The sequence below is a fragment of the Microplitis mediator genome, chromosome 11, assembly GCF_029852145.1.
Source record: "Microplitis mediator isolate UGA2020A chromosome 11, iyMicMedi2.1, whole genome shotgun sequence".
In the NCBI taxonomy this organism is placed as follows: Eukaryota; Metazoa; Arthropoda; class Insecta; order Hymenoptera; family Braconidae; genus Microplitis; species Microplitis mediator.
In genome coordinates, this window is record NC_079979.1 from 7,811,576 (window position 1) to 7,828,553 (window position 16,978).

The 16,978-nt window shown below is 30.4% G+C and overlaps 1 protein-coding gene across 1 annotated transcript; it reads left to right on the plus strand.

The window, feature by feature from the left end:
- Nucleotides 1-5,248: 5,248 nt before the first annotated feature.
- Nucleotides 5,249-6,415, plus strand: LOC130676912 (uncharacterized). The gene has a single exon (XM_057483419.1). It carries the CDS (start codon nt 5,249-5,251, stop codon nt 6,413-6,415), a length of 1,167 nt encoding a protein of 388 aa, XP_057339402.1.
- Nucleotides 6,416-16,978: the final 10,563 nt, after the last annotated feature.

Consider the following 16,978-nt stretch of genomic DNA (forward strand, 5'->3'; position numbering starts at 1 on the left):
GTTTGTAAATCTTCTTGAATAGTTGTTTTTCATTTTCAGCTGTTACGTCAATGGGCTTCATTTTGATCGTTCGATGTTTGGTATTGTTGTAAGTATCAACCAAATTTCTGAGCATATCAATCCATCGGTAACTACCTTGAGCTGTGAATTCTTGCCACATTTTATTTTTTAGAGTTCTATTGAAACGTTCACATATGGATGCTTTTAGGTTGCTAAATGTTGAGTACAAATGAATTTCATAACTTTTCATGAGATCTTTGAATTCTTTATTGTAAAACTCCTTGCCTTGGTCAACGTGTAGATTTTTAGGATGCCTCCCTTGTTGTAATACAGACTTCATAGCATTTGTGACGTCACCAGCACTTTTGCTTTTAATAGGAACAGCCCAAGCATATTTTGAGAATATATCTATAACTGTCAGTAGATATTTAAATCCACTATTTACAGAACTATATGGTATCATTTCCACTAAATCAGCTTGCCAAGTTTCATCAAGTCCTCGAATGTCAACATGACGACGAGTATAATTTTTTCGTGCTGGTTTGTGAAGCTCTTGAGCTATGACTTTCTTCTTATTTTCCATGTTTTTCAAGTTTAGATACTCTACGTTCGAAATCAGCTAATATTCCACTATTACGTATTACAGATCTCGTAAGCGTTGATATACGATTCGATTGCTGTTGACTATATAGAATCAGTTCACTAAGACTCCTTTCTAATGCACTCACTTTAGTTTTCAATTCGATAATGAGGTCTGGATGAGTTTTGTATCTATCATCCATATGGTTTATTGCAGCTTTCATAGCATTATATGTGACTGCATCACTTTCATTCTAAGGTTCAGCAACATTACATAACCTCTTTTAGTCTAAGTCGAACTGCCCATCATTTGTTAACTTGAAACCTTTTCCAGGTGGTCCAACACCACTACTACAGCCTTTAAATTGTGTCTGATTCGATTGGGAAGATACACGTCCAAATATATCGATACCCATTTTGATGATCCTCTCTTCTCAAATGTTATTTTACAAATGATGAATTATTGCTAATGCTACTCTTAATAAATTATTTCAGCTTCCCGCAGCTCTTCAATAATTGAAATTATCTCATTCGAATGACTAGAGTTGCCAGCTGTTTGAGATGCCATCAATAGACGAAGGCGATCTACAAGTTCATTAGGATCATCCCAATAAATATAATCCACATATTTTCGTTTTTTTGAAACAGTCATAAAGTTAGGCAACCCTTTACCTTTTTTTATTGGGGATCCAACAAAGTCAGCAATATATTTAATATATTTAGAACTCTTATCAACATGAAGACTTCTTTCGGATTCATAATTTTTCTTGTGTGTATTTGTGGAAATGATCAGTTTATGGTACACATCTAAATCATTTTCAGTAATAGATTTTTCATTCGGCTCACTTTTAAATAACAATTCTATAAGCCCCGGAGATAAAACATGATTTTGATGATTCACTGAAATTGTATTATCTCTAAATTGGACAGGTGAATTACCAAAAAATAATTGATTATTTTTTTTACGAATACCAAATCTTGTATCGAAGCCTTTAGGATTTTTTTTATTTAACATCTCAATATATTTGGAGATAGAGCTATGATATCTCAGCGGTGTGCTTGCAGAGGTTGGAGGATCTGATATAATGGTTGCATCCAAGTTGTTGGTACTAGTACTACCAACATTTGAGTCATCATAAGTATTCTGAGGATCATATATTTCACTGTCATTAGGATAAACAGTTTGATAGTTACTTGGATAGTAACTATGTTCACGTTTCTTCAACGGAAAATTTTCTACGGCTTCTTCTTTAATTTCATGTTTCAAAGCCTTTGAATTCTCAACTAATGTCCTCAACAGTGTCACTATAAGTTTAAATATTTTATTTGCAGCTTGTTCAGAAGTATCTTTGTCAACTTTTAATATTTTATGCTTCTGTCTTATTGCATCACTAATTTTGGATATTTGTAGCAGCATATCTTTCTGCTGAGAAATATTTTCACACGCCATGTTTGCACACTTGAATGTCATTTATGACTGTGTCAATTTGTATAGGGATGATTAATTTATGCTTATAAAACAGTCAAAACCTTTTCTGTAACGTCCATTATTTAGTTCACTATCTTTATCAATAACAACAAATTCATGTTTATTATCACTTTTCTTATCATTCCAGCATGCTGAACATAAATCTTTAAATTCACTGTACGGCATATCTGTATTCACATGATCATCATATATGTGCTTCAAATTCATTTCATCTTGACGAAAAAGTACAAGAAAATTGGCATTGTTACGTATCAGATGCTTTGGTATACGTGTATAGGTTTGACAGAGATAAAAGCTATCAACATTTTTGTGTCGTCCCATACAAAAATATGCTCTGACATGATCTTGCTTCTCACAAGCTACGTCATCGAATATCATGAGAGAATTCGGTTGTGCGTCATCCGGATTTACAACTGATTCATGATCATTAAATGGGAAGTATCCAACTCCATCTATCGGCTGCAGTGCTGACTCTAAGAATTTATATTTAGGCTGATTCAGTGATTTAGAGTATACATAAATGTTCTCAAACCTTAAACCATTAGGATGAGTAATTAGTGCAAGGAGTGCATTTGTTTTCCCACAATTTGATGGTCCACAAAGAACTGCTCGAACAGTATTTGGTAGCAGTGCACCATGACGTTTTTGAATTTTTTATCATCACCTTGAATTACTTGATCAAAATTGATCACAGGTAATTTAGATGCTTGTTTTTCAAACTTCATTTTGAATTATTTTAGATAACACTAAATACTATGTTAATCTGCTGATGACTCAATTCTGACTCAACAATATGTCTATTAGTATCGAGTATTTATACGATCGAGATCAGTCATAAAGCTACAATGGCTAAGAGCGGACGTATTAGTAAAGTTGAAAGTAAGCGCGGCAAAGGTTTTGTCAACAGTGTTATAAATAAACTACCAATCGAATTACACGTGCCGGGATATCAGTATTGTGGACCCGGTACAAAATTAGTAAAAAGATTAGCTCGTGGTGATCCAAGGATAAATCCTCTAGACAGAGCGTGTAAAGCTCACGATATTGCTTATTCAAAAAATTCAGACAATATGGCTACACGTCATGAAGCTGATAAAGAGCTTTCTGAAAAGCTTTACAACGTTTCCATGCGAAAGATGCCAGTCTTGGTGAAAAAGAAGTTGCTTGGGGTGTCAATAAGACCATGAGAGTGAAGAGAAGCTTGGGCATGGGCATGGAAAAGATGGATGCAGTTAAAAAGAAGTTGAGTGGTAGGAAAAAGAATATTCGAGTACTTCGCCATATGTTAGATGTACCTCTAGTATCTAAATCTCGTAGGAGGCCAGTATCACAAAAAAAATAGTGAAATAACACCAAAAGTTGGTGGAATATAACGTAAAAAGGAGTTGAAAATAAAGAGGGAGAAGTCTAAAAGAAGTGGTAAAAAGAAAAAGAAGATCGTAAAGAAAAAAATAAAACTTATTCCTATCCGGCAAATTATAAAATCAGCTAGAAAAACTATGGGTGAAAGTGTACTTTTGCGGGGGAATAAGTACATTTCATCGTATAAGTCGGCATTACGAGGTGCTCGTGAAGCTGTAAAAATGGTTGGTGGGAAAAAAAATATACGATCACCACGTGTATTACCAATACCACAACTAAAATTGGGTGGGCTCTTACCATTTTTAGTACCAATTTTTGCTGGCTTAAGCGCTACTGGCGCATTAGCTGGGGGCGCTGCTGGTATCGCTAAAGCTGTAATTGCTGCTAAGGATGCTAAGCGTGAATTGGAGGAGGCTAAACGGCATAATTCAACAATGGAAGCTATAGCCTTGGGTAAAGGGTTATACTTGTCACCGTACAAGACTGGAACAGGATTATTCTTGAGCCCTCCACCAAAAAACATGTGACGCTACCTCATCAAGCTCTCACCAATTTTGATTTAATCAAATATGCAAAGGATTTAAAGATTGCATATTTCCGAGGTGTTTTCATGAGAAATGATTTACCAGAATCTGGTCCATGGAAAAAGGAATCAGCAATCATAAATCTAGATGATAAAAATGGTGGTGGAACTCATTGGGTTGCATACAAGAAAAATGGTGATGATGTCATTTATTTTGACAGTTTTGGTAACCTCAAACCACCAAATGAACTCATGAAATATCTCGATGTTGGTAGCGTAAAATATAATCATCAGAAATATCAAGATTATGATACCGTCATATGTGGACATTTGTGTCTAAAATTCCTCAATAATGAACTATAAATGGGTGTGTGGTTTGATTGATATGCTTAGTCATGGCTGATTCGTTGACGTTAACACCATCTGGAGCTACATCCACATTGGAAGCTCAATATTTTCCACCAATTGAATTATCGCCTGGAAAAAGTTATGTCTTGGGTCTTGTGGAATTGTTAACATTCAATTCTATACCTAATATTGATGAGGGTTGTAATAAGTTCTATTTATCCAGCATAAATGGGAAGGAAGCGGATAAGGTTATAACAATACCTACTGGAAGTTATGAACTTCGCGATATTGAAAAATATTTAATAAAGGAATTACCTGAGGGTGTAGAACTGAGCATCAAAGCAAATAACAATGAATTACATAGTGAAATCAACTGTAATCGAATTGTAAATTTTGAACCGAAAGATTCAATCGCATCATTATTGGGATTCGGAAATCGCCGACTTACACCAAAGCTTCTCCACAAATCTGATTTACCAATAAAAATCCTCAAAATTAATGCATTGCGAGTTGAGTGCAATATTACTACTGGTGCATATATGAATAACCGTAAAGGACATACAATTCATGAGTTTTGCCCAAGTGTTGCACCAGGATATAAGATCATTGAAGTACCATCCCACATCATTTACTTACCAGTCGCAGTACAGTCAATACACAATCTTCAGATGCGAATTGTTGATCAAGATGAGAATTTGGTGAATTTTCGTTGTGAAACGATTACAATAAGATTGCATATAAAATCAGTGAAATAATGGGGATTGTATTTGATAAAAAAATTGGTGGTAGTTATAAAAGTGAAGCATCATGCCGAAAGCCCATCAGTCGTCGGGCCCCTGTCAGGGTGCTAACATCTCAGAACGCCCAATTTCTCAAAAACCTGGGATTAAGATTACGTGGAAAATCGGTAAAATAAGAAAAATCAATTTGTGCTGCATTATACTACCATGGCGGAAATCTTGAACATCCAAAAACCAGTAATCTTCGACGAATCAATTTCTCACTATGAGGTTCATTCACATCAACCTTATGCTTCAACAACATTCAATAATAGTGATGAAATAAGAATCAGTATTCAACATCAGGATTTATGCATTCTACCGAGTAAGAGTACCTTACACATTTGTGGGAGATTTACGAAAGAAGATGGCACTGCTGTTAGTGAAACTATGGAGTTGGTTAACATGGCCATTTGTCATATGTTTGAAGAAATACGCTACGAATTGAACGCTATTGAAATCGATAGATGTAAGAATGTTGGAATTACAAGTCTTATAAAGAATTATATATCTTTAACCCCCGGACAGGCTAATTTAATGGAAAACGCCGGGTGGTTACAAACTGATGATAAATTGGCTAATGGCGATGGATATTTTGATATTTCTATACCGCTGAGTTTATTACTTGGATTCGCTGAAGATTATAATCGGATTATTATGAATGCCAAGCATGAATTAATTCTCATCAGATCAAACACTGATATTAATGCATATCTACATACACCTGCTGCTGCTAGAGACGCTGCTGAAAAAGTTAAAATAGTTCTCAATAAAGTTGAATGGAATGTACCATACGTTACAATGTCGGATAAACAGAAAATTCAAGCACTAAGTTTCATCTCAAATGATCCAGCTATTCCATTAAGCTATCGTACATGGCAATTATATGAATATCCACTACTTCCGAAAACAACAAAACATGTTTGGCCTATCAAAACTTCAACACAATTGGAGAAACCACGATATCTGGTTCTAGGATTTCAAACTGCAAGAAAAAATGTTGTGACGAAAAATTCCAGCCACTTTGATCATTGTAATATCCGAGATGTAAAAGTTTTCCTCAATTCTCAAAGTTATCCATATGGAAATTTGAATCTAAACATTAATCGCAATCAGTATGCTTTATTGTATGATATGTATACTAATTTTCAAACGTCATACTATAATAAAGAGCCGAAACCATCGTTGACTAAAGCAGGATTTTTGGAAGAAGCACCACTCTACATTATCGATTGTTTAAAACAAAATGAATCAATCAAATCTGGACCAGTGGACATTCGTGTTGAATTTGAACCAAATGATCGTTTCCTGATCAGACATCAGCATACTGCTTAATTCTGCATGATCGTATTATTGAATATAATCCATTGAGTAGTACTGTAAGAAAATTAACATACTAATAAATGTATTAGAAAACAAGGTTGAGAGAAATCAATAAATTTTCACAATTAAAATATGTTTTAATAATTTTATTTTGCTTATACCCAATACACATAATTAATTAATTAATATATCATGATAAGTACATATAATTATATTTAAGTTGGAAAAAATTTCTTTAAAATTGAAGATAGTTAATACAGCCACCTAGTATTGCCTAGTTAACGATACATTTTGTTATGACAACTATCTACCATTAGCAATACCTCAGATGGTTACGATAGCCACATTTTTCAGTATACTTCTTGTTTTTCTTCCTGGAATTCAAACACGTTTGACTTTGGAAGATTTTGCCATATCAATTTCATCCTGCATTGCAAACATTAGAGTGTATTGATTAATTAATTTTGAAATAATGCTGGTGTCCAAGGTAGCAATCCTTGGTGCATCTACTAACTCAGGTTCTCTTGAAATTTGTTAATAAACAATATCATAACGCTGTCGAAAGCAGTCAAGCCATCCGTTTGATCCAGAAAATTCTAAACCTAGCAGGGACGCTATTTCTTGAGCCTTATTCCGCAACACTGGACCATTCACAGGAATTTTTGATGTGCTATCTTGATTATACCATCGCAATAACATTTTTTCTAACTCATATTTTCTTGCACGAATTTTTTGACGTTTCATCACACCACTGAAAGCGTTCATTTTAATTTGTTCGCGACTCTTAACAATAGATCTGAGAGTTAAATCTGGAATTCCAAGCTGTTTAACCAATGTTTTCCGCTTTACCAGCTTATTGTTATTATCATATTTTTGAAGAATTTCCATTTTTTCAAAAAAATAGAACCCACTAGTCTAGGAGCATGTCCACACTGCAACTAAATAAGCGCGTTATAAGCGGGCACGTTATAAGCGGGCGCGTTATAAGCGGGCACGTTATAAGCGGGCGCGTTATAAGTGGGCGCGTTATAGGCGGATGCTTTACAAACCGGAGCGCTATAAATCTGAGCAACTTGCAACCAAGTTGTTGGCACCAGTTGCACGAGCTGAAAGTTGTCAACAAGTTGCTCGGAAAGTTGCTGTCAACTTATGGAAATGCCAACTTTTGCAGTCAACTTGGCAACAGGTTGCGGCAGTAAAATCTCCTTTCCAATTCTGCTCAATGCAGTAAAAAAACATGTAGTAAAAAGTCCTTATTTATCCACTAAGTCCCCAAAATCTACTCTTATCGATAATAGAAAACAGACCCCCAGAACAAAACCTGCATTACCATGATAAGGTTCCAGTCAAAATCTGCATTACCATGATCAAGTCAGCATTATCATGATCAAGCCTCCACCGAATTTAAATTATCATCAATAAGAAACAGACCCCAAAATGTCGATAGAATAAATCTACATTACCATAAATAATGAAAAAAGCCTCAAATATCGTTAAAATAAATCTACATTATCATCAACAACGCGAAAGGCCCCAAATATCGATAAAATAAATCTACATTATCATCATCAGGCCCAAATATCGATAAAAACAAATCTACATTACCATCACCAGGCTCAAATATCGATAAAAACAAATCTACATTGCCGACATCAGGTACTTATCCTAGGGCGGTAAAGTAGGGCACTGTTTTGATTCCTGACCCAAAAGCCCTCTTGTTTAACTACTAACATGACCTTCGGTCATGACGTGTAGCTTCTGATTTTGCACGAATAGTATAACTTATATTTTTTGGGACATTAAAAGAATAGCTTGCGAATATTTTAGGAAAACACAGTTCGTCTAAATCTTCAAATTTATGCCATGCTATTGGTTTGTTATTTTGACCAGGAGCAATAACTTGTATGAAGTTTTGTGTTCGATTGGTTGCTTTCGAATTTCTATCCATTAATAATACTTCATCATTATTTATCTGACTAAAATCAAATTTCAATTTACAATTTTCTTCAGTCGTATTATTTGTATTATTTCCATTATTAGTAGATTCTTTTATAAGTGATTTTTCATTCATAATTGAGTCATTATCATCATTACTTTCATTGTTTACATTATTTTCATTATTTAGATTTAAAATCTCTACATCTTTCTCTGTATCTTCAATTATAAATTCAATAATTTCATCGGCATGAGTTTCATAGCGTTTAAAAAATTTTTCATCAATTTTTATATTGTGTTTTACATATAATGGAGTATTAATTAAATAATTTAATGCATCGCATATCACTTTAGGACGAATAGTTTCATACATGTAATGGCTTTTGTGAGTAATATGTCTTTTCAATTTAACTTGCCCTAGCGGATCCGAATCACGGTAAATACAGTGATTTACCATAATTTACCATAATTTACGGTGCCTAGCAAAATTACCGTAAATTACGGTAATCTACGGCAAATTACGATAAATTGCCGTAATTTACAGTAATTCTGCTAGGTGACGTAAAATTACGGCAATTTACCGTATTTTGCCCTAGATTACCGTAGATTACCGTAATTTACGGTAAATTACCGTAATTTACAGTAATTCTGCTAGGCACCGTAAATTACGGTAAATCACTGTATTTACGATAATTCGGATCCGCTAGGGTGGATTGTATGCATTTCATTAAATTTTCTAGGAAAAATATCAAGCACTTCATTAACATTGATTGGAATATTTACGACACTTTCTTTTAATCCTAATTGTGAGTTCAGTGCATATGGTTTTAAAGCTCGTATTTGCATAAAGTTGACGATTGGAGCAACCATTCTTTCTCCAACATCTGTAAGTATTTTTAAACATGGTGGAATTGGTGGAAATTTCATACCGTTACTTGTTGATAATTTAGGTATTTTTTGATTTTTATAAATTGTATTTTTGCAAGTATTACAGATGAATTCAGAATTAAAATTATTTATAGTTGCAAATAAGTTTTTATCTATATTTTTTATTTTTTGTGAATTTAATTTTACAACCGATCTTTGAAACAATAGTCTTTCACAGCAACGACATATAAATGACGGAGTTTGTGCACGTACTTTTATATAATCTAATTTTAATTGTGCTAATTTATTGTGCTGCTTAGTTTTTTGAAGATTGTTATAAATAGTTGTTTTGTGTTTTATGAAATTTATACGACGACTTTGTTTTGTTTTTATTGTATTGATATTTTGCATTTTATTACAATAGTGTATATTTTTAGGTGCTTTTTTTATTCTTTCATGATTATTTTTATTTTCCCGTGATTTGTACATTTTTCTTTTGCTGATAAGTCGATTTCTCTTCATACATTCTACTCTTTTTTTAGGTAGATTTTTTTAAAAATCTAGGTATTGTATTTGTCCTCATGGTCGATTTTTCAAGAAATTTTGTCACAACCTACCATAATTAGTTGAGTAGAGTTCGAAAATACCATTCGTTGAAAAATTTATATATGTATGTATATATATATATATATATATATATATATATATATATATATATATATATATATATATATATATATATATATATATATTAGGGAGGCGCAAAAAAACCGACTATTTTTTTTTTTTCCATCTCGCATGAAAATTTGTTGGTTTACGATGTTTTAAGAAGCCTCTCAACAAATCAGCTCGATAAAAAATTTTTAAGAGGTCACTCACGAATTTTAAAAATATCAAAAATGATCGAAATTCGGATTTTTATTTAAAAAATTTTTTTTTTCTCGTGGCAGCAATAGTTTATATTTGTAAAATCATGACTATGCTGAAAATTTCAGCCCAAAATATAAATATTTAAACGGCGCTCAAGAATTTCGAATATTAACTGATAATATGTAACTAATAGTTTGAATTAGTTTTTATAACTCAATTATTGTCATTTCACTTAAATATAAATTTTGCATAACCAAAAATATACAGAACAGTCTTAAACAATGAAATTCGGTCAGTTTTGAATAAGCGAAAAAACCTACCAATTGGATTAGAAAATAAAAAAGTATGTAAATAACTTATTATTTCTATTTCTCGAGTTATATTTTCATTCATTGTCATGCAAATTGATAGTGGAAAAGTCGAGAAGCTTTATTATTAATATTTAGGGGTCGCTCAAAAACGTCCAAGAGACTGCGCTCGGAAACATTCAAAATTCTTGAGCGCCGTTTAAATATTTAAATTTTGGGCTGAAATTTTCAGCATAGTCATGATTTTACAAATATAAACTATTGCTGCCACGAGAAAAAAAAAATTTTTTAAATAAAAATTCGAATTTCGATCATTTTTGATATTTCCAAAATTCGTGAGCGACCTCTTAAAAATTTTTTATCGAGCTGATTTGTTGAGAGGCTTCTTAAAACATCGTAAACCAACAAATTTTAATGCGAGATGGAAAAAAAAAAATAGTCGATTTTTTTGCGCCACCCTAATATATATATATATATATATATATATATATATATATATATATATATATATATATATATATATATATTTATATATATATATATATATATATATATACACTGGTCACAGAAATTAAGGGATAGAAAAAAAATCCGAAATTTTTAGGTGATTTTCAACATGCTGTATAAAAAATCTAAAAAAAGCAAATTGTAGCCTCAAGTTTCTAGTTTTCAGATCTGGACCTCAAAATTTTTTATCATGTACGGTTCCGGAGTAATCATAAGAAAACCAACGAAAAAAATGAAAAAAAGTCGAAGATATCCTTTGTTCATCCGTTATATCCAAAGTTATAGCAAGATTTCCGAATATCCTTAAATTTGTGAATTTTGACCTGTTTTTTACCAAACAATATCGCTTTAAAAAAAATTTTTCTATCAAATGCCACTAATTTTGCCTTATAGAGAATGTTTTCCAGTTTTCAAAACCCTGCTTCCATTCTCTGTACGACCAATACATCCGGAGTTATTGATTATCAAAGCCAAAATGGACTTTTCTGCTTTGATCAATGATAACTCGGCGCCAAATCGTCGTAGAGACTTTTTAAGGCCACCAAATTAAAGGGCATAAAATTTCCGAGAAAAGTCAGACAGTCGGATTATTCAAAAAAATTTATTGTCGCCCATAGAGGTATTGAAAGACCAGCAAAAATTTTGAAAATTTTTTTTTCGTTGGTTTTCTTATGATTACTCCGGAACCGTACATGATAAAAAATTTTGAGGTCCAGATCTGAAAACTAGAAACTTGAGGCTACAATTTGCTTTTTTTTTTTTTTTTATACGACCATTTTTCACCGAGTTACAGCATGTTGAAAATCACCTAAAAATTTCGGATTTTTTTTCTATCCCTTAATTTCTGTGACCAGTGTATATATATATATGTAATAGAACCAAGTTTTGAGAACACGATTGCGCCTAGAATCCTTGTCGGATCCTAATGAAATTTTTTACGCTTATTCTATGGGCGATTACCACGGTTAAGTTCGAAGATGGGCTAAATCGTTCGATTAGTTTAGAAGATATGGCTGTTTCAAATTCCCACGATTTAAAAAAAAAAACAAATTTTATCCACTTTCAAGTTCATATAACTTTAAAACTAAAACTCATAGATAATTTCCGTAAAAAGTATTTGAAAGCTTGTCTAATAAGCTTTAATTTGTGACCTTAAACTTGATGTTTTGACCATTTCTTCAAATAATTTGATAGCCTTGAAAATTTTAATGGAATCAAAAAATGTTGAAAATATGGTTTTCATTCAACATTATTCATGCATTTCCCATTATAATCAAATTTCGTCAGTTATATTTTATTGTGCACAAAATAACCTGTAAATTTCACAGCTATTTTATATTTTAAAAGTATTTCTTTCATTACTTATGATGTATCAAATGTACCTCTACGACGTATGATTATAACTGGTCTTGTCATTGAGATAGCACCTACAGTTCTTATCGGATCTTACTGAAATTTTCCACACTTATTCTATAGGCGATTATCGTGATCAAGTTCAAAGATGGACTGAATCGTTAGAATAGTTATGAAGTTATGGCTGTTTAAAATTTCCACGAATTTTCGAAAAAATCAGTTTTTATTCACTGTTGAAGTTCATATAACATTAAAACTAAAACTGATAGACAATTCCAGTAAAAAGTATCTGAAAGCTTGTCTAATAAGATTTAATTAAAGACCTTAAACTTAATGTTTTGACCATTTCTTCCAATAATTTGATAGCCTTAAAAATTTTAATGGAATCAAAAAATGTTTAAAATATGGTTTTCATTTCACATAACTAATGCATTTCCCATTATAATACAATTATATCAGTTGTATCATAGTGTGAAGAAAATAACCTGTAAATTTGACTGCTATTTTATATTTTAAAAGTATTTTTTTTATTATTTATGCTGTTTCAATCGTACCTGTACGTCCTATAATTATAACTGATCTTGCCATCGTAATAGTAATTACAATTATGATCTCATACTAATTAAAATTTCTATACTTTGTTTACGTGAAGGTTAGTTTAGTACATTACCTATACAATGTTTTGTCAAACCAACTATCTGAAGTTCTCTATCGAAAATAGTCGTTGTCTTTTTTTACTCTCACTCTTAAAAAACGAGCCTAATTTCATAGCATGACTATATACTAACATGTATCACAAGATATGTATGTATGAAACTTTTTATATAGATTAATTGGAAAATCTACCTTCCATTTCGGCTGCCAAATGGCCTTTTTTTTCAATTTATATTCAATTAATAATCTTAATTGTTTAATTCTTATAGTATTGCGTTTTAATTCTTGCATTTTGAAATTATTGTTTTTTCTAAGTTTCTGTATTGCTATTAAATTTTTTTTCAATTCTGCATTTTTGTAAGTCATATTTTTCCGTAGGAGTTTGATTTTTTATTATTCTGTTGTATTTCAATAAATTGAAAATTATATTTCTTACGTAGTTGTTGCATCCTATAAACATTTTTTATTTTTTCTTCCCTATTATAATCCGGATTATTCCGTAATTTTATAGTTCTACGACTATTTTTCTCTCTTTCTTTTTGTTTAAATATTAACTGTTTTCGTAAAATTTTATTTCTGTTTATATTTTTTAATTTTTCGTTTGTACACTTATCCAAAAAATTAAAGGAACAAGAAAATTTTATAAATTTTTTAGTGATTTTTGGAAGGCTGTATTTTCGTGAAAAATGGTCGTATCGAAAAAATAAAAAAAAAAAATTGAAGCTTGAAATCTCTACTTTGGAGATCATTCAGCAAAATGTTTTTTTGAGCCACGGTTTTTGCAGAATCATAAGAAAAAGGTCGAGACAAAATTTTTCTAAATTTTTTGGTTTCGCTTTTTAGGTCTACGGGCCGGGAAAAATTTTTTCAAGAAAACGAATTTATGGCTTGTTTAGGAAATTTATTCAGCTACAATTTGCCGTTTTTTGTTTCTCTGTACGACAATTTGCTGCTGAGATATCAGCCTTCAAATGAAAAAGGATCCTTTTGTCTTTGATTATTGATATCTCAGCAAGAAATGGTCACACAGTAATTTAAAGGGCAGTTTAATAAACTTGAATAAATCCCCTACAAGCTCCATTTTTGATTTTTTAAAAAAAAAATTTTTTTTCATCCTTGATATCCATTTCCAAAACCCTTAAAAAATGGCCATTTTCTGGTTTTTTAGTCGACTCATCGCTACTCTGCAAATATTGATAAAAAAAATAATATTGCCAGGTAATTTTACAGCTTAATGTACCCCCGAAAACCCTGGAAATTTTCAGATTGATCCATTGAACCGTTTGTCCGGTCCGATTGCTCAAAGTTTTACAAAACAATTAAAGGAACAAGTTTTGTTCCTTAATCCGTGTAATCATTACCAAAATGAAAAAATTAATTTTTTTTTGGGATTTTCTTTCATTTTTGCGTTAGTTATTCAGTAGATGTAAGGTAAAGAAAAAAAAAATTTTTTTCCGAAAAACAAAACAAAAAAATAACCCCCCGAATAAAACGTAAAAAAAAAACATGTGAAAAAATTCTTGTTTGGTCTCGCTTTTTAGAAAATTTTTTTTTCTCTTTACCTTACATTTGTAGGTGAATAAATTTCCTAAACAAGCCATGAATTCGTTTTTTTGAAAAAATTTTTCCCGGCCCCGTAGACCTAAAAAACGAAACCAAAAAATTTAGAAAAATTTTGTCTCGACCTTTTTCTTATGATTCCGCAAAAACCGTGGCTCAAAAACATATTTTGCTGAAAGATCTTCAAACTAGAGATTTCAAGCTTCAATTTGCTTTTCTTATATTTTCGATACGATCATTTTTCACGAAAATACAGCCTTCCAAAAATCACGATAAAATTTATAAAATTTTCTTGTTCCTTTAATTTTTTGGATAAGTGTATTATAATTTAACTTCTTTCGTAGAATTTTATTTCTGTTCATGTTTTTTAATTTTTCGTTTGTATTATAATTTAACTTCTTTTGTAGAATTTTATTTCTGTTCATGTTTTTTAATTTTTCGTTTGTATTATAATTTAACTTCTTTCGTAGAATTTTATTTCTGTTCATGTTTTTTGATTTTTCGTTTGTAATATAATTCAACTTTTTTCGTAGAATTTTATTTCTGTTAATATTTTTTAATTTTTCGTTTGTATTATAATTGTTATTCTTACGTAATGTTTTATTTCGGTTAACATTTTTCAAATTTTCTTTTGTACAATAATTTTTGTTTTTGCGTAAAATTTTATTTCTGATGGTGATATTTAAACTTTCGTTTTTATTAAAATCGTTATTTTTTCGTAAGATTCTATTTCTATTAATATTTTGTAAGACCTCGTTTTTTTTATAATTTTTTTTAGTTCGTAAATTTATATTTCTTTTGGTATTATTTAGGTTTTCATTTTTTTTAAAGTAAGGAATTTTTCGTAGCATTGAATGTCTAAGATTATTTTGTTTTTCTTTCTAATTTTACATAATCATCGTCAGTTCTTAATTTTTGTATTGCATTTTTAATCATTTCTTTTTTTTTGATTATTTTTTTTTCTTTTTTCATCATTTTTGATTTGAGTTATTGTTTTATCAATAAGTTCATTTTGTTTGTTGAATAATTTATGCTCATAAAGTTTTTTTTTTTTTTTATTATTGATTTCTTTTTGTGATTTTTTTTTGTCTTCATCGTGGTTGAATGAAATTTAAAACTAAATTTATTAATTTGCTATAATTTTTAATTCTAAAGATATAAATATTAACTATAACGTAAATGTATGTATTTTATTGTAATAGTATATTACATACCTAGGCCAGTAAAACAAGAAAAGTCTCAGAGCACATGTAATTGTTGGCCGAGGCGAAGCCGAGGCTGACAAACATGTGGTCTGAGGCTTTCTTTCTTACTGGCCAAGGTGCGTATACTATTTTCTTATGATTAGTTTTGCAAAGTGTTTTTATTTATATTATTAGTAATAATCCTTAATATTTATAATTGTAAATATCTTAAGTGAATAAGAAATTACTGATTTATTATAATCCTATTGATATAAAATTGGTATTTGATTTTCATGACATTGTGAAAAAAAAAATTAAATAAAAACGAACAATAAATTTAATAAGTGATTGGCCAAACGTTGATATTTTTGAATCTTATAAATATTTGAAATCGACTATTAAATAAATGGAATTGTGAATCAAAAAAAAAAAAACGATGTTATTAAGAAAATATAAATATTCTTAAATTTTACCTATAAATTAAAAAATACTTTATTAATGAATGAATTTGTTAAAAAAAAAAAACAAAAAGTTATTAATTTTAATATTATAGGTTAGTAATAAATTTTCAATGTCGATAAATTTTATCTGTTAAAAACTTACTCGTTTTTAAAATATACAATTTTATTTATATTTATAATATTAAAGGATTAATTTATATTCAAATTAAACAAAAGAATCACGTAATATACATTGTTTTTAAAGATATTTTTCTTAATAATAGTTATAATGGTGATGCTATGTCAACAAATGTTGTGTATGTTAATTTCTAGGGATGGGTGATATCTATCGATATTTCAACTGATGTTTTTTTTCTGAAGGATCGATGTTTTCTATCGATATTTTTTGGAGATGATATATTGATACTCGATAATAAAAAAACTAAACGATTAATAATCTCCATGGACCAAAAAAATAGTTTTGATTTTGACGCAAGATGGCGTTAAAGATTTGTAATTAACATCTTCTTGATAGCCAGGATTAATCAGCAATTTCCTTTTTTTTTAATTTGTTAACCAGTTTTTATTAACTTGAGATTTTTGATTTTCTGTAACAACTTGATAATCATCAAAAGAGAGAAAATTTTGCTATGAACTTTTTATCAATTTGCACTGCATGTTTTTCTCATATTGCAGTAATAAAATTAAGTAATAGAAATTGCTGTAAATTCGCGGTTTGATTGAGAACACATTTGCTTATCAAATTTAAAATTTAGAATGTTCGAAAACTATAGTTGGTATTAGTTGGAAACGAATGTAAACTTTTGTTGAGTAATCCCTGGGTCACTCGAGAAATTTCAATTTGAAGTTGATGTATGGTAGTTAAGAAAGGTAAAA